General features: G+C 47.8%; 1 protein-coding gene across 8 annotated transcripts in view; it reads right to left on the bottom strand.

The window, feature by feature from the left end:
• Positions 1–18290, bottom strand: part of LOC310690703 (paired box protein Pax-6-like) — a gene marked incomplete at its 3' end in the record, with an annotated part of 55912 nt that overhangs the window by 9161 nt on the left and 28461 nt on the right. For 6 of the 8 annotated variants that reach the window (XR_014518151.1, XM_083470186.1, XM_083470188.1 and 3 more), the window contains exons 3-6: positions 14654–14881; positions 2564–2722; positions 289–371; positions 29–188 (exon numbers count right to left, since the gene is read on the bottom strand). Coding sequence is in view for 7 of the 8 variants with exons in the window: in XM_083470186.1 (XP_083326312.1) it covers positions 29–188; positions 289–371; positions 2564–2722; positions 14654–14768 (517 nt within the window). Of the gene's footprint in view, positions 1–28; positions 189–288; positions 372–2563; positions 2723–3369; positions 3410–3663; positions 3693–14653; positions 14882–18290 lie in introns of those variants that run through there. The other 2 variants (XM_083470191.1, XM_083470190.1) reach the window with 2 other exon arrangements.

Raw genomic sequence — 18290 nt, 5'->3', positions numbered from 1 at the left:
ACGAGTCAGCCGGGTCCACGGCCCTCACCTGACCCCGTCGGCTGGGGGAGGGACTGGTAGACAGTGCTGCCCGCGGAGCCAAAACTGCTGTTTATGCTCAGGTGGCCCCCGGTGCCCCCCGCCTGGCGCCTCTGGTTCCTCAGCTTCTCCTCCCGGCGCCACTTAGCTCGGCGGTTGGAGAACCAGACCTGGACCGGGGGGGGAAGAACAGTGGAATGGAATCAACGGGGAATGAGAAGGAAGCGTAGGTTGGCCTGTCCCACAGCCGAGTGGATGCCCTTGCCATACCTGGATCCGGGCCTCCGGGAGGTCGATCTTTGCTGCCAGGCGTTCACGGGCAAAGACGTCGGGGTAGTGAGTGCGCTCAAATTCTGAGGAAGATGGGAGGGCGAGGGAGTGAGAGTTTGGGAGACATGTTTCCCCATCATTTCTAGTCCCTGGTGAAGTAGAACCTACTCCCATGTTCTTACACTCTATTATAGCATGCCTTAAGGGGCATAAAAGGTAAAGGGACCCCTGACCATTAGGTCCAGTCGTGACCGACTCTGGGGTTGCGGCGCTCAGACCAGCTTATTGTTTAAAAGTGGCACGGCTTGCAATGCAAGGTCAATAAAGCAAGGCTGCAGTACCACTCTGGCCCACCAGATGGCCACACACATCTTCTTCTCTTAGGTCCCATCTTGATATAACAAGTCTGCCGCAACCGACTAAATAATTTTATTACATTGTCAGCGAAGTGCCTCTGAACATATGCAGAGTTACCATTTCTCTGGTTTTTCGTAAAACAAAGTATCAATCTAAATCACACTGTCCAGTTGTTCGGAAGTTTAAGGATATCCCCTGTGTGAGATTTAGTGCGATCCATACTGAGCGTAACTGTGTCTTCCCACAAAAATTTCTTCTGCTGCTACCGACAGCGCCAGGGGAGTTTTCCTGGCCTTATCTGCAACTCCTGTTTGAATGGGATGTTCTTAAAGGTAATGGGACCCCTGACCATTAGGTCCAGTCGTGGCTGACTCTGGGGTTGCGGCACTCATCTCGCTTTATTGGCCGAGGGAGCCAGTATATAGCTTCCAGGTCATGTGGCCAGCATGACTAAGCCACTTCTGGCAAACCAGAGCAGCACACGGAAACGCCGTTTACCTTCCCGCCGGAGCGGTACCTATTTATCTACTTGCACTTTGATGTGCTTTCAAATCGCTAGGTTGGCAGGAGCTCACCCCGTCGCGGGGATTTGAACCGCCGACCTTCTGATCGGCAAGTCCTAGGCTCTGTGGTTTAACCTACAGCACCGCCCGCATCCCAGGATGCATCAAAAAGACCTTGGTTCCCCCCTCTCCATCTTCTTCACCTGCTGCCATCTAACAAGTCAGCATAGGTAACAGAAGGAAGAGACTACAGGAGTCACCTTGTTTAGCGTCATGATGACACACACCCCATTTGGCGGGAACTGCAACTTGAGAAGAATTGAGAGGCTATACCCATGGAAGGCTAGCGTGGGTCATGGGGTCTCCCACATCAATAAAACACACACGCACAATCTCTTCCTAATTCCCTTCCTACGTACACTGTGCAGGCTATCCAAGTAGGAAATCAAATATGGATGGAATAAGAAGATTTCCAACCATAACCTGCCTGATAAGGATGGCAGCCCCTCAGCTGAGATGCACCTCAGGGTGAAGGTAAGCGGACTCAAGTATTGGACTCCAAGCCTAACTGGCTGGATGGCTCTCTGGATAGCTCACTTGGGGGGCTGGCAATGCCAAGGTTGCAGGTTTGATCCACGCACGGGACAGCTGCATATTCCTGCATTGCAGAGGGTCGGACTAATTAGCTATGAATTGTAAGGTGGCAAAGGCACATATGTGCATATAGAAAGCGGTGCTACCCACCTCTGCACACCATTTACAGTTGGTGCCTCGCAAGACGAAAAGAATCCGTTCCGCGAGTCTCTTCGTCTTGCGGTTTTTTCGTTTTGCAAAGCAAGCCCATTAGCGGCTTAGCAGATTAGCGCTATTAGCAGCTTAGCAGGCTTAGCGGATCAGCTGATAAGTGGCTTAGCGGATCAGCTGTTAAGCGGCTTAGAGGATCAGCTGATAAGCGGCTTAGCGGATCAGCTGTTAAGCGGCTTAGCGGCTTGGGGAAAGGGGGGGGGAGGAAAAACCCCGCAGGAACTCGCAAGACATTTTCGTCTTGCGAAGCAAGCCCATAGGAAATTCGTTTTGCGAAGCACCTCCAAAACGGAAAACCCTTTCGTCTAGCAGGTTTTCCGTCTTGCGAGGCATTCGTCTTGTGGGGCACCACTGTATCAGAGGCAATTGCCATGTGTTCAATGTGGAAGGGATGAGTCTGCATTGTTTACCTTTAAGAAAAGCTCTCTCAGTTGCAACTCAGTTAATGCGCACGAACGATGTACACACGCATTTGCTAACAGTGCAAACAGCGGGCGCCGTTTTTCTTTCCCTCACTCAAAATGCTCCGGTTCGGGCTCCTAACCAGAAAGATGAAATTCTAGCCAGCTGGCAACCTCACCTGTTTTCAGCCACCTTCGTCCCTTCCTCACCTTTCTCCAGTGCCTCTATCTGCTCCTGGGTGAAAGACGTCCGGTTCCTTTGCAATTTGCGCTTCAGCTGCAAACGGATTTGGGACTCATCTAGGTCTTGGGTGCTTGCACCTTGAGGGTGCTCAGGATCCAAGCCACTCTCCAGCTGCTGGCAACTATCTGGTGGTTGGATTGCAGAACGGAGATATGAAGAAAGGAAGGCACAAACACACCCACACTCTTACATCATCTTCACTTATTAATCATGATTCCTATTGCATGTTAAATGTGCAAGGTGGTTGTAATTGTTATTGAGAATGAACTAGTAGTATGGTAGGCTAGGCCTGGGGAGATCCAGGTTCAAATCCTGGTCAGCTGTATTATTATTATTATTATTATTATTATTATTATTATTATTATTATTATTATTATTATACCATCTTGTTTTGTTGCTGCTGCTGCAGTTAGATTATTATCATCATCATACCATCCTTCATCCGTAGATCTCAGGCCAGTTCACAACATAAAATTACAATATACAGTGTGGTACCTTGGTTCTTGAACGTCTCCCTTGACAAACGTTTTGGAACCCAAACGCCGAAAACCCAGAACTAAATGCTTCCGTTTTCAAACGCACCTTGGAAGTCAAACGGCTTCCACTGTGTGTTTTTCAATTTTCTCAATTGAATCTGAAGACAGCCCTTTGTGCCTCAGTTTTCGAACGTTTCAGCACTCGAACGGTCTTCCGGAACAGATTACGTTTGAGAACCGAGGTATCACCGTATACATATATAAAATACATAATAAAAATAAGAACAAAAGCAAACCAGTAATTCCCCTCCCCAAGCACATTTAAAAGGACATTTCTTGCCAAAGGCCTGATTGAAGAGGAATGTTTTCACCCGGCGTCTAAAGGTGTATATCTCACCCCTTCTTTAAGGTGCTCAAGTCAGTAGTGCGCATGGTCCCACCTCCCCCTATGTTATCCTCACAACAACCCTGTGAGGGAGGCTAGGCTGAGAGACAGTGACTGGCCCAAGGGGGCCCAGTGAGCTTCATAGCTGTGCACCGATTTGAAGCCAAGGATCCACAGTCCTAGCCACACGCTCAAACTAGTAAACCGTGCCGGTTTTCCCAGCACATCAGTGACCCACTGCAAATCTGAACCCAGGACTTCTGAGGAAGGGCTACAGTTTATTGGCACAGCGTCTCATTTGCATACAGAAGATTCTGGGTTCAACCCCCTGCATCTTCACTGAGGCCTAGGAGAAACCTATCTGAAACCCTGGACAGTCATGAATTTGTCCGATCCTCTTTGAAAGCCATTCAGGCTGTCACAGGCGTTTCACAGGAGCCAATCCCAGAGTTAAACTGTGCACTGTGTGTCTTCCCACCACATCCCACAAACACCTTACTTTCCCCACAGTTCCCACCCACGCTCCCCAACGAAAACAAATTTCCCACGTCGGGTGGGGAAATACAGTGGTGCCTCGCAAGACGAAAAGAATTCGTTCCGCGAGTCTTTTCGTCTTGCGATGTTTTTCGTCTTGCAAAGCACGGTCCGTCGCAACTGCGCCTCATTAAGCGGCTTTTTTTAAAAAGCGCAAGACGTTTTCGTCTTGCGAAGCAAGCCCATAGGGAAATTCGTCTAGCGAAGCAACGCAAAACTGAAAGACCCTTTCGTCTAGCAAGTTTTTCGTCTTGCGAGGCATTCGTCTTGCGGGGCAGCACTGTAGCCTATCCAAATAACATTTGGCAGACTCGCCAAAGTAGACCAAAATCGAACCTGCATAATTTTTATCCCAACCTCGGAAGGGGAGATTTTAGGGGCAGATTTTAGAACTTGAGGAAACCCCTGATTGCCTCTGCAAAAACTGGCACAGTTGGGCAGTTGCCCCAATAGGCGCTCCATTTTGATTTCCCATGATGCTCTCTAGCGTACCATTTCTCTGGGGCACTATGAGACATTAAAACGTCGGCTGGATCCATTCGGTTACTTTGGTTATTAATGTGTTTTAATACAGTGGTACCTTGGGTTAAGTACTTAATTCGTTCCGGAGGTCCGTTCTTAACCTGAAACTGTTCTTAACCTGAAGCACCACTTTAGCTAATGGGGCCTCCTGCTGCCGCTGCACCGCCAGAGCACAATTTCTGTTCTCATCCTGAAGCAAAGTTCTTAACCTGAAGCACTATTTCTGGGTTAGCGGAGTCTGTAACCTGAAGTGTATGTAACCTGAAGCGTATCTAACCCGAGGTACCACTGTACTATAAACAGCTCTGTGATCTTTGGGTGAAGGGTGGCATATAAATTAAATTAAAAATATATAAATGTTTTCCCTTCCTCACCTCTTGTTAACTCTGCCAAGGCTTTGCTAACCAAGCCGGGCTACTAGAGGGCATCATGCCCAGGGTACCCTCACACCTAGAGCCAGGCCCAGGGGGTTACACCCCTAAACTCCTCCACCCCAAACTCCCCATCTTCCATCTCAGGCCTGCACCCCACATGCCTTCATCCTACCGACCAAGAGCGCCAGCTCTTGGGGGCCGATGCACTTTGGAGACATCGCGTCCGGCCCCCTCAAACCTCCAGAGAACTTGGTGCCTCTGCTACTGATCTCTAAGCCTTGCTTTCCACACACACACACACTCCTCTCTCATCCTGTCTCTCCCCCCCCCCCCGGGCTAACTGGTATGGTGCTTGTTCGCAGTGACAACTGTTCGTTAATAGTTTATAAAGAGTTAATGAATGATTAATTAGTCAGTGTTAAGAATTCGTTAATCCATCGCTGCACACTCAAGGTGCAGAACCGATGCCGGTCGCAGCGTCCGGTGTCTCTGTGTGTAGAGAAATAGCCAGAGTTTTCTTCCACAGCAACCCCAAGACATATGGGGTTAAGAGTCAGGGAGGGGAAAGCCAACAAATGGAGGCAGGAAGGGGAGAGAGAGGCTGAGCTGATGAGGCTGAGAGTTCAGGCCTCTGCAAACGAGAAGTTCTCATTCGGCGAAGCGTCTTTCTTGCGTTTCCTGAGTTGGGCACGGAGGGGAGGGAGACACTTCTTTGTGGCTGGCGCGGTGCAAGGGACTGGAGGGGCACCACGGGTTTGGGGACCGGGGTCTCCAGGAGAGGGGGACGGTGGGCGGGTTCGGGGAGCCCACGAGGGTTTAACCTTTTTATCCCAGGGGAGATGTGGTCTGAACGGTGACCTTTCTTCTGCCGCCGCGAAGCCAGGCACTCAGATCTCCGCAGGCGACGTAGAGCCACGGCATCAGCCGCAGTGCTCTAATGCGAGGCGACACTGCCTGCTCCCTTGCCCCCCCCTTCCCCGAGTCCTTTGCAGCCCCCGAAGCAATGAGATCCAAAAGGCCCCCTTGGTGAAGAGTGTGTCTGCTTGGCCCGGGCCCAGACATAGTGTTGTCAGGATCCCTTCCCCCCTTCCCCGCTGCTCCACTTTCCGCCCCAGCCCCCAACGCACACACACCCCCACGACTCGCCCCGGCTCCTTCCCCATCAGCTCTGCTTTTTCTCTCTCTTTTTTTTTTGCTGAGAGATCTTTGCAGAATACAGAAGGAGGAAACACACTTGTATAAGCCCGGAGGGGAAATGAGGCGGGAGGGAGGGGCGGTGGTGGTGGTTGATGCGGGGGGCCGAGGGGGGAGAGGTTGAGGACTGAAGGGAAGTCAGAAGAGGGGAGTCCATGCATAGGATCTAAAAACAGCACAGATGGACGAACACACACAGAGAGAAACACACACACACAGAGAAAAACAGCAGTAGCATGGCCTGTCTTTGTAGACAGGGACCACACGAGAACAGAGCCCAGAACGTCAGGATGGAAGTGGTGTGGGTTGTTAGGGACAGGGCAGAAATATGTTCAGACGCGACCCTATCCAAGTTGCACTGCGAACCCAAGCATAGCTGTCCTTCAAAATCTGTGCTTTTCTGCATTTTCAAACGTGGTTCATCAAACCCAAAAGAATGTGCCCCCCCCAAAAGAGGCATACAGTGGTACTTCGGGATGCGAACAGGATCCGTTCCAGAGCCCTGTTCACATCCTGAATAGAACAGAAGACACAAGTGCGCATCTGCACACGTGTGGGTCGCGTTTTGCTGCTTCCGCGCATGCACGTGACATCATTTTGAGCGTCTGCGCATGCGCAAGCGGTGAAACCCAGAAGCAACGCGCTCTGTTACTTCCGGGTTGCCGCGGAGCGTAACTTGAGAACGCTCAACCTGAAGCACATTCAACCCGAGGTATGATTGTATATTGGCGAAAGCATGCATAACAGTGGGTGTGTTTTTTGGTTGGGGGAATTGATAAAAATGCATTGTGTTTGGGGAACTTGCTTGAGAAGGCGCATCTGTTCAGAGAAAAGGAAAACGAAAGCGCACACAAATTTCCACGGCGACGTTTTCGGAAAAATAACGTTTGCCAACCGATGCAGAAACGGAGTAAAATGAACGGAAAGGTTGGAAGCAGGTTGGAAGAGAGAAACCAAAACCGGAGAGATTCCTCCAGACCAGGTGGGTGATCTAGCGGATCAAGGGGATCAGAAGTAACATAACCAGGTGGTTAGGGACACAAAATGGCCAGCTGGACAGGGACACAAAATGGGCCGCAGAGATTGTGCAGCATATTTAGAGTTTGCTCAGTTGCTAGAGCATGAGACTCTTAAATTCAGGGTCGTGACTTCGGGCCCAACCTTGGGCAAAAGATTCCGGCATTGCAGGGGGTTGGACTAGATGTCCCTCGTGGTCCCTTCCAACTCTACAATTCCATGAAATCACAGGCTATTTGGTTATCAAATAATTTGGACATGTTTTTCAGACAATAGATGAAAAGCCATATATTTGCTTCCTTGAAGTCTTGATGGGGACAGAAGGCTACGTCACTAACAAGGCATCTTATCAGTTCTGCACCTGCCAACGTTTGGTTTAGCTGCTGGAAGGAAATACCAGTGGTACCTCGGGTTACATACACTTCAGGTTACAGACTCAGCTAACCCAGAAATAGTACCTCAGGTTAAGAACTTTGCTTCAGGATGAGAACAGAAATCATGCTCTGGTGGCGCTGCGGCAGCAGGAGGCACCATTAGCTAAAGTGGTGCTTCAAGTTAAGAGCAGTTTCAGGTTAAGAACGGACCTCCAGAACAAATTAAGTTCTTAACCTGAGGTACCACCGTAAGGCAGAGTTCCTTCTCGGTAGTGGCACCCGCCCTGTGGAATGCCCCCCCCCCCGATGTCAAAAAAAATAAACAACCATCTGATTTTTACACATCTGAAGGCAGCCCTGTTTGTGGAAGCTTTTAATCTTTGATGAATTATTGTATTTTAATATTTTGCTGGAAGTTGCCCAGAATGGCTGGGGAAACCAAGCCAGATGGGCGGGGTATACGGTAAATAATAAATTATTATTATTATCATCTGTGACACGTGACTCAACCACATGAAGGATAGCAGCAGTTGTCAGGATTTATCACTACATGAGTTGTTTCATTATTAGAGAGCAATAAGCCACAGGAACAAACTTGGTGGAGGTGATTTAGAATTTCAGCAGCAATTGTCTTAAAGTTACCCTCTGATTAATTTTATGCTGTCTTAAAATTCTCTGTTACATATACATGTATGCCTGTAAGTCGCTTTGAGTTACTTTTTGTAAATTAAAAAAGCGACTAATAAGTTTAAGTAAATTTAATAATAATAATAATAATAATAATAATAATAATAATAATAATAGGAAACCACTCAAAGCATCTCCAGATGTTACCAATCACTCCCCACAAGGGTCAATCTGGGGCACTTCCTCTTTCATCTACAAATGATAGATAAACTCTCCCAATAAACAGGATGGACCTCCTGAAACTCTGTGGCCTGGGAAAGGAGGGGGAGGAAAGAGCAGTATATCTCATCTAGATACTAGGCTGGGCGGCACACAAAGCTGGTGTGGGAATTGAGGCTCTAGGCAGGAGTGTTCGATGTTCAAGTGGCAAGGAATCCAGTCCAGCCCCCTTTATGTTATGTGATGGCAGCTCTCATAGTTTTAGAAGGCTGCAGAACCTCATGGGTTAGCAAAAAGCAAGAGGAGTCAGGAGGTTGGGGCTGAGGATTTCATCAAGGACCCCTTCACCTTGCCAAGAAAGGTCTGTATAGTTAAAGCTATGGTTTTCCCAGTAGTGATGTATGGAAGTGAGAGCTGGACCATAAAGAAGGCTGATCACCGAAGAATTGATGCTTTTGAATTATGGTGCTGGAGGAGACTCTTGAGAGTCCCATGGACTGCAAGAAGATCAAACCTCTCCATTCTGAAGGAAATCAGCCCTGAGTGCTCACTGGAAGGACAGATTGTGAAGCTGAGGCTCCAATACTTTGGCCACCTCATGAGAAGAGAGGACTGCCTGGAAAAGACCCTGATGTTGGGAAAGATGGAGGGAACAAGGAGAAGGGGGCGGCAGAGGATGAGATGGCTGGACAGTGTTCTCGAAGCTACAAACATGAGTCTGACCAAACTGCGGGAGGCAGTGGAAGACAGGAGTGCCTGGCATGCTCTGGTCCATGGGGTCATGAAGAGTCGGACACAACTAAACAACAACCTCCCCCCACAAAAAAATCCAAACATTGGGGATGTTCATCCTCCCCAATGAATGAATGCCTCACAACTTAGCGGTACTAAGTACATTTGATCTAGCATCAGGAAAAAAAGGAACAGTTTGCTGCTGTCAAAGATTGCTGGCGCCCAACAGCACCACCGAGGGGCAAATGCTCAAGTGAGATTGGTGATTCACTGAGGAGTGCAGTGTCCCTCTAGCCCAGCCTTTCTCAACCTGTGAGTCCCCAGATGTTGTTGGACTACAACTCCCATCACCCCTAGCTAGCAAGGCCAGAGCTCAGGGATGCTGGGAGTTGTAGTCCAACAACATCTGGGGACCCACAGGTTGAGAACTGCTGCTCTAGCCACTTTCCAAACAGATCTCTTAGAGTGATGAGGACTAGTAACATACTATTCATTTAATTTAAAAAATAATGAAAAGGAAGATTCTATTACCATGATAAGTTGGAGGACCCTAGTTCTCCACTTCTGGGATGTGTATGTGAGATGTGAATGAGAATATTTGTCTACTGGTGGGTAGGAGTTAAGAAGTAAAATGGAAGAGACGATAAAAACAAGGGTTGGTTATAGAGCAGAAACGTGCCTTAGAGTTGGCCTTAGAGCTCAAAACCCCGCTTCAAGCATTTGGCAGCCATCTTCCTTATTTTCGGGAGCAGGAGAGCATCAAAGGTTTGGGACTTGATGTTGAATGGGCCTCGAGCCTGTGTTGCTTCCCTGACCTTTTGCCAGCTTTGTTTTTTCACCAGAAATTGGATGAAGTCCTCCAACTCTTTAGCTGTAACATTGCTAAATAAGCAAGCAACTTAGCAGAGATCTCAGTGACAGCAAGCACTGCAATGGAACTCAGCTTGAGGAACCCTTATGGGTAGGACAATAGGGAATAGTTATCCCATATTATTCCAATTGGATTCAGTGGGTAGGACAATATGGAATAGTTATCTCATATTATTGCAATTGGATTCAATGGGTAATAAATTGAAGTCTGTAGTATAAGAATATAAGGAAAGTCCTGTTGGCTCAGACCAAAGGTCTGTGCAGTCAAACATCCCGCTTCCCAAGTGGCCAAACAGATGCCACTGAGAAGCCCGTGATGGAGATGTGAAGGTGCCAATCCTTCATCCCACTTCCCCAACAACTACAGAGGCATTTGCTGTTTAGTCGTGTTGGACTCTTTGTGACCCCATGGACCAGAGCACGCCAGGTACTCCTGTCTTTCACTGCCTCCTGCAGTTTGGTCAAACTCATGCTGGTAGCTTCGAGAACACTGTCCAACCATCTCGTCCTCTGTTGTCCCCTTCTCCTTGTGCCCTCCATCTTTCCCAACATCAGGGTCTTTTCCAGGGAGTCTTCTCTTCTCGTGAGGTGGCCAAAGTATTGGAGCCTCAGCTTCAGGATCTGTCCTTCCAGTGAGCACTCAGGGCTGATTTCCTTCAGAATGGATAGGTTTGATCTTCTTGCAGTCCATGGGACTCTCAAGAGTCTCCTCCAGCACCATAATTCAAAAGCATCAATTCTTCGGTGATCAGCCTTCTTTATGGTCCAGCTCTCACTTCCATACATCACTATTGGGAAAACCATAGCTTTAACTATACGGACCTTTCTTGGCAAGGTGATGTCTCTGCTTTTTAAGATGCTGTCTAGGTTTGTCATTGCTTTTCTCCCATGAAGCAGGCGTCTTTTAATTTCGTGACTGCTGTCACCATCTGCAGTGATCATGGAGCCCAAGAAAGTAAAATCTCTCACTGCCTTCTCTTCTACAGAGGCATACTGCTCCATAAAGGCACTGTAGAGACCTCTCCTCCATAAATCAACCCAATCCCAGTTCAAGAATATAAGAAGAGACTGCTGGACCAGGCCAATGGCTTGTTGAGTCCATCATCCGTGTTCTCACAGTGGTCCACCTCTGAAAACCTGCAAGCAGGACCTGAACACAACAGCACTCTCCCCTCCTGCAGCTTCTACCAACTAATATTCAGAAGCATTACTACTTCTGACTGTGGTCACTAGAACCAATGGCTACTGCCGCAGCTTATGACAGTGCACCCCATAACTGAATTGTGGGATTGCAGAGCATGCCTACTATGGATTCTGTGTGAACATGCCACATTGCATCCAATGCACAGAGGCAAGCTGGTTACCCCTTGAGATAGGGGCATGGGAAACTGCCCATATACAGAGGAAGAGCACTGGGTCCACTTAGCTCAGCACTGTCTACACTGAATGACAGTGGCTCTCCAAGGTTTCAGACTGAAAACCCAAAATGTTGCCAGGTAAAAGGGCATCACTTCCTTAGGTAAGAACTTTGAGGGAAACCCAGAGCTTGCCTATTGTTATCAAGAGTATACCCACATCTAGGGATGGGTGAATCTCTTAGCTTTAGCTTCTGCTTTCCCCCATCTTCGGTTCAGTTCTCCACATTTTTGCATCAGCTTGCAATGTCTTTTGCAAGTCCTCACAAAAACGTAGAGAGTGCACATTTCCCCGAGCAATCTCCCCCTAACTCCATGCATGTTTCGTATGTTGTTCTCACTTAAGTGCCCTTTTAAACGCAATTTACCCCCTAACATGCAGGTTTTTATGCACATCACTCGATGCGAAAGCTGCTTCACAAAATTCAGAGAAATGCAAGTTTCGGGCAATAGCTGTGTTTTTGGCTTGCGTTTTCTTCCGGCAAATTCGGTAGTTTCATATTAAAAAGCAAATTGACCTGAACTTCTGCCTCAAACCAACCCGGCACTGATATTTGATACAATATGCAGGCAGTTCCAGAAGCAACAATAATTCTCTGAGCAGGACTGGGCTTCAGCCACTGTAAATGCATCCCACAAAGTCTTGGGAGTGATGTTACATTGCAGGGACATTTAAATGGTGGCTAGACCTAAGCACCTGTTGGCCCTGGGCAGGTGTCAGCACATAGAGGGCAGTGGGCCAGGGTGCCAGCTGTTGACACTGGCCCTAGATGTAGAACAAGCAGCCCTGATTTGTTGGGAGCTGCAATGGACTGCCAAGTCCTGAGATATCCCCTCTTCCCATGACTGCTGTCTCGAGTTTTTCTGGGGGACTAGCTACTTGTTGTGGATATCAAAACCCAGAACAGAGCATTGGGAACCTGAAAGGAGCGAAAGCCACAAAGGAGACACAGCTTAAATTGGAGAAAGGGATGAGAACACAAGCATGAACACCACGCCACTTCTCTACTCTACACCTGCCTCTCCCAAATCTGCTTTTCTTATCGCTTACATATAAAGAATATGGTTCCCCCCCCAAAAAAAAAACAATCTTGGGAACTGTAGTTTGGTAAGCATCCTGGACCTGTAGCCCCCTGGGGGGTAAACTACAGTTCTCAGGATTCTTGGGGAGCGGGGATATGCTTTAAATGTATGGCGTAGATGTAAGCACACTGACATTTAGCTAGCACAGAGATGGGGAACTCTCCTGTGCCCCCTCGTGAAGTTCTTGGGCTCCAACTCCCATCAGATCCAGCAAACCTGGTCAATAATCGAGGATGATGGGAGTTGTAATCCAGCAAGATCTGGAGGGTCACGGATTCTCCACGCCTGATCTAGGCCCCCGGGAAGCCTAGCTCATACTCTCCAGACTGCGGGAAAGGGCAATCTTTGTGTGTGTTTGTGAAGCTCAGTAAGTAACCTTGGGCTGCTCACTCTCTCCCAGCCTAGCCTCCCTTCAAAGGTTGTTGCGAGGATAAAATTAGGAGGGAAGAACCATTTGCACCATCTTGAGGTCCTGGGAAGAGCAGGCACATAAATAAACGTTAATACCTAGATCTATACGGACAGAAAGAGGCAGGCAAATCTGTCAATCTCAGTTTCTCATTTTTCCAACCTTCAGTTCAGTTTACACACACACACACACACACACACAAATTTATCAGCATTTTAGCACTAATTTCTCCAAACATACATGTTTATATGCAATTCCGCCTAACATACACATCTTTTGATGTTTGATGTCTTGCTTTTATAATGCCTAGTTTTTATAATGCCTAGAGCGGCTGGGGTAACCCAGTCAGATGGGCAGGGTAGAAGAAATAAATCATCATCACCATCATCATCTTCACAAAGCAATTTCCCTAATGACACCCTGCCCTTTTGGTATATTTTTTAATGCACGTTACCCTAATATATGCACTTATGTACACATTGCACGGCTGGAGAACTGCAAAGCTCAGAGAACTGCAAAGATGAAAGGATGGGCTTTTTTCCTGGCAGTATGCAGCAGTACGCAGAACCGTCACCTTTTTGGGAAGGGGGAGGCGGGAGGGTTCTTGGGCCTGTCAGAGCTTCATGCCTCCTTCCCCAAGCCCGGGAAGCCTTTGCTGACCTTAGAGAAAGAGACGTGATGCTTTGACAGGTTCCTAGAGCCCTGCTGCCTCCTTCCTGGGTGGCAGAGGTGTGTTTACCTGCGCGGCAGCACCCCAGTAGGTGGGTGGGTGGGTGGAGGAGGGAGCATCAATCAGCTAATCCGCCCTCACCGCCCAGCCTTGGCCTCAGGCCATGCCCCTTCCCCACATGCTGGCCCCTCTGCCTGCTTGCTGGTGAGTACCAGTACTTTTTTAGGGTAAAGAAAGCACTGGCCTTGTTTCTGTTCATGTAGGCCCAGCTACGCCCCTATCTGGACAGGGATAGCCTAACTACTGTTGTCTATGCTCTGGTAACCTCAAGGTTAGATTACTGCAATGCGTTATACGTAGGGCTGCCTCTGAAGACGGTTCTGAAACTTCAGCTAGTCCAGAATTCAGCCGCCAGGTTGCTCACCAGAGCAAGACAGTTTGAGCATATTACACTGATCCTGGTCTGACTGCGCTGGCTACCGGTTAGTTTCCGGGACCAATTCAAAGTGCTGGTTTTGACCTATAAAGCCTTAAATGGCTCAGGACCGCAATACCTCAAGGACCGCCTCTCCCCATATGAACCTACCCAGACCCTGAGATCATCTTCTGAGGCCCTCCTTTGTGTGCCTCCTCCTTGAGAGGTTCGGAGGGTGGCAACACAAGAACGGGGCCTTCTCTGCAGTAGCTCCCCGTCTATGGAATGCTCTCCCCAGGGAAGCTCGCCTGGCGCCTTCATTATACACCTTTAGGCACCAAGCAAAAACGTTCCTTTTTAACCAGGCCTTTGGTGGATCCAATTTTACAACTTATGCCCTTCTAAAATGTGTTTTTTTGAGGGGGGAAGCTATTGGGTTGTTTTTGTTTTTATTATGTAATTTGTGGTTTCATACCTTGATTTTACAACCTATGCCCTTCTAAAATGTGTTTTTTTGGGGGGGGAAGCTATTGGGTTGTTTTTGTTTTTATTATGTAATTTTGTGGTTTTATACCTTGATTTTATTCTGCGAACCACCCTGAGACCTCCAGGTATAGGGCGGTATATAAATTCAATAAATAATGATGATGATGATGATGATGATGAGGTATCATTTTAGAAACTGCAAATTAAGCAAGTAAACGCAAACTGAATCGAATTCATCCCCCATCCCTTCATACCAGGGTTGGGTGGTCCTGTCACCAAACTGTCTTGGTACCACTCTTGGCGACTGCCCCACGTGCTGTTCTGTATGTTCAGCATTCTGCTCTTCTCATACATGCCATCCACCCCCATGGAATGGAGCTGAAGGCCAGAGGGGTAGGGAGAAGGGAAGTGGGGCTGCTGGATGGATGCCCCCCACCTGGAGGGACACGAGCTGCAGGGCACACGCCCTGCCCCAGATAAACCTGAAAGACAAGAGTGAGAGAGAAACCATTAGTCCACAGGTGCTGAATACAAAGGTTAAAGGGGGACGCAGTTACAGGGCCTAGAATTCAGGAATTCGCCTACTAAGTCTGCATACGCACCATACATTTAAATCACATCATAATCCTGGTAACTGTAGTTTGTTGAGTGTGCCTGGAGCTGTAGATCTGCAGTGGTGAACTATAGTTTCCTGTATTCTTTGGGGAATGCTATGTGCTTTAAATGTATGGTGTATACGTGGCCACGTTCAACACCTTTAACACACAGCTTTTTGTACCAGGCTTCGGTGGAGTGAGCGGAAGAGACCAAGAGTGAGTCCAATGGTCTAGAAGGCATTTTCCAAGATAATAATGCCCACTCATATCACAAAGAGCTCATAACCCAGCCAGAAGCATCATAGCCAGACACTGGAGAGACCTGTCAGGAGTAAGCATGGACCATTGGTATCAAATAGTATGGGAAGCAGCCTTATTAGAAAAACTAACCAATACAGTGGTGCCTCGCAAGACGAAAAGAATCCGTTCTGTGATTCTCTTCGTCTAGCGGTTTTTTCGTCTTGCGAAGCAAGCCCATTGACGGATTAGCGGATTAGCGCTATTAGCGGCTTTTAGCGGCTTATTAGCTTATCGGATCAGCTGATAAGCAGCTTAGCGGCTTAGAAAGGGGGGGGAGGGAAAAAAAACCCGCAGGAACTCGCAAGACATTTTCGTCTTGCAAAGCAAGCCCATAGGAGATTCGTTTTGCGAAGCACCTCCAAAACGGAAAACTCTTTCGTCTAGCAAGTTTTCTGTCTTGCGAGGCATTCGCCTTGCGGGGCACCACTGTAATCTGAAACTGACATGGGGACAAATAGAAGAAGACGCCTTCACCCCGGTATGGTTCCCCTTTATCACATACATAGTCCAACAAGACAACAACAATAATCTGCTGATCCAATAACCTGATCCAAACACACATACACGAAAACAAATCTCACTACAGCCAATCAAAGACAAACAACCACACTCTAGGGCACCCCCAACCTCTCTCACCACCAAGAAAATACAACAAGAAAATACAACAATAGTAAGAGAACCCACACAAGTGACGCTGACACAAAACCCCACACATACACGAAGTAGAAGAATAGACGCATTGCCACCTGACCCCACCCCACTTACCATTCCCCACCTCTTCCCCCTATTTTCTTCCTAACCAAACACTGTAATGCTAATGTCTCACAACAAATGAAACTGATCTGTAGAAAACGCAACTTGAAAAAAGAGACAATGCACGCATTTTTTGTAAACTAAGAAATCTTTAATAACAAAATTTAAAAAAAAATAAAAATAAGGCGTTTTCCTAGGTTCCAGAAATCCCCAGCTACCAGAAAAGGTGTTCTGTTAGCCCCAAAACGGAAAGTGAGCGAGGTCCCAACTAAAAGAGGTTTGGCAACTTAAGTTGACATAATATGCGCAACTGGCAGATGGAACATATAGAATAAGAGGGAAAGAAGAATAGGTTTAAAGAAGATGGGAAACGTTTATTGAGTATACGGAAAACAACTGTGTACAGCTGAAAACACTGGCAGCTTTAAGATAAAGCAAACAGAGTAAAAAATATTTGATGGATATATTCAGTGCTTTTTTTCTGGGCGGGGGGAGGCAGGGGGTACGCATACCCCTAAACATTTTGTGAATCTAAGTTTGGCCTCGTTGAGGGGCAGTATTTCAATATGAGTAGGAAAATGAGAGTACCCCTAAACATGTTTTTTGGGAAAACCGATTGGAATGGTTATTGTAAAATATGCAGGGATGTTAGATATGCAAAATAAACCATGGAAAGAGAAAAAGGGAAGCCACTGGATATTTTAAAGTACGTAAAATGTTTATTTGAAATTGTAAAATAGAAAAAGTAATAATTATATCTATACAAAAGAAGAAGGTGTTTTCTGCATGTACTGTGGGGGGAAGTGATGGGCAGAGGGCACTAGTCCACCTGGGAAGGTAGCCCATCTAGGAAAAGGAAATTCTGATCCTAAACCTCCACTGCCTTGTGGGACATCTTCAGGAGAAGAAAAGGCTAAGGAGTAAACCCTAAACAAATCCAGAGTGGTGTCCCCAAGACGGTTGGATGGCACCTCGTACACCTCACTCCAGCACCTCCTGCAGCCAAGCTGGTGCCAAACGTATAGCTCTGCTTTCCTTTGGACCACATCAGTGAGGCCGAGAGGAGGGTCCTGTTGTCTGGGCAGCCTAGGACCCTCATACACACTGCCCAGCCTTGCTCCCCCAGGGAGGTCACTTTGGTGCTACTAACACAGCAGTTTGACTTCACCCCTGAAGGCAAACTCCATTGTCTCTCAAGACAGACTAATGCATGGGTGGGCAAACTAAGGCCCAGGGGCTGGATCCGGCCCAATCACCTTCTAAATCCAGCCCATGGACAGTCCAGGAATCAGCGTGTTTTTACATGAGTAGAATGTGCCCTTTTATTTAAACTGCATCTCTGGGTTATTTGCGGGGCCTGCCTGGTGTTTTTACAGGAGTAGAATGTGTGCTTGTATTTAAGATGCATCTCTGGGTTATTTGTGGGGCATAGGAATTCGTTCATTTTTTCCCCTTCAAAATATAGTCCGGCCCTCCACAAGGTCTGACGGACAGTGGACCAGCCCCCTGCTGAAAAAGTTTGCTGACCCCTGGACTAATGCCAACAACCAGTCCCCGCCATCCCCGATCGACCGAGAGCCAGCGTGGTATAGCGGTTAGAGGGCGGATCTAGGACCTGTGGTGACCCAGGTTGAAATTCCTGGCCAGCCCTAGAGTTTGCTCACAGGGTGGCACTGGGCCGGTTCCCGGCCCTCATTCTAACCTACGTCACAGGTGAGGACAAAACGGGCAAGAAACGCCATGTATGCTGTGTCAAATGCCTCAGAAGAAAGACAGGATGCAAATGGAAAGTGTCATAATAAGGTCTCTGTTACGTCCTTTTACAGAGAAGGGAATGAGGAGGAATGAGAGCTGTTTCCCCAGAGAAGAGGGATTTGAACCCAAGATTACCAAATTCAAGTCCAGCAATAAAACCCACTTGACAACATTGGCTGCATTAAAAGTATCACCCTCGAGACTGTTCCCTGCCCTTATGTAGGGCAAATTGGTTATACAGTGGTGCCTCGGGTTAAGTACTTAATTCGTTCCAGAGGTCCGTTCTTAACCTGAAACTGTTCTTAACCTGAAGCACCACTTTACCTAATGGGGCCTCCTGCTGCCGCCGCGCCGCCAGAGCACAATTTCTGTTCTCATCCTGAAGCAAAGTTCTTAACCTGAAGCACTATTTCTGGGTTAGCGGAGTCTGTAACCTGAAGCGTATGTAACCTGAAGCATATGTAACCTGAGGTACCACTGTATGGCT

Source organism: Podarcis liolepis (assembly GCF_965112155.1).
Source record: "Podarcis liolepis genome assembly, chromosome: 13".
Classification (NCBI taxonomy): Eukaryota; Metazoa; Chordata; class Lepidosauria; order Squamata; family Lacertidae; genus Podarcis; species Podarcis liolepis.
Note: the sequence above shows the minus strand (reverse complement) of the source record. Positions and strands in the feature narration are given on the sequence as shown.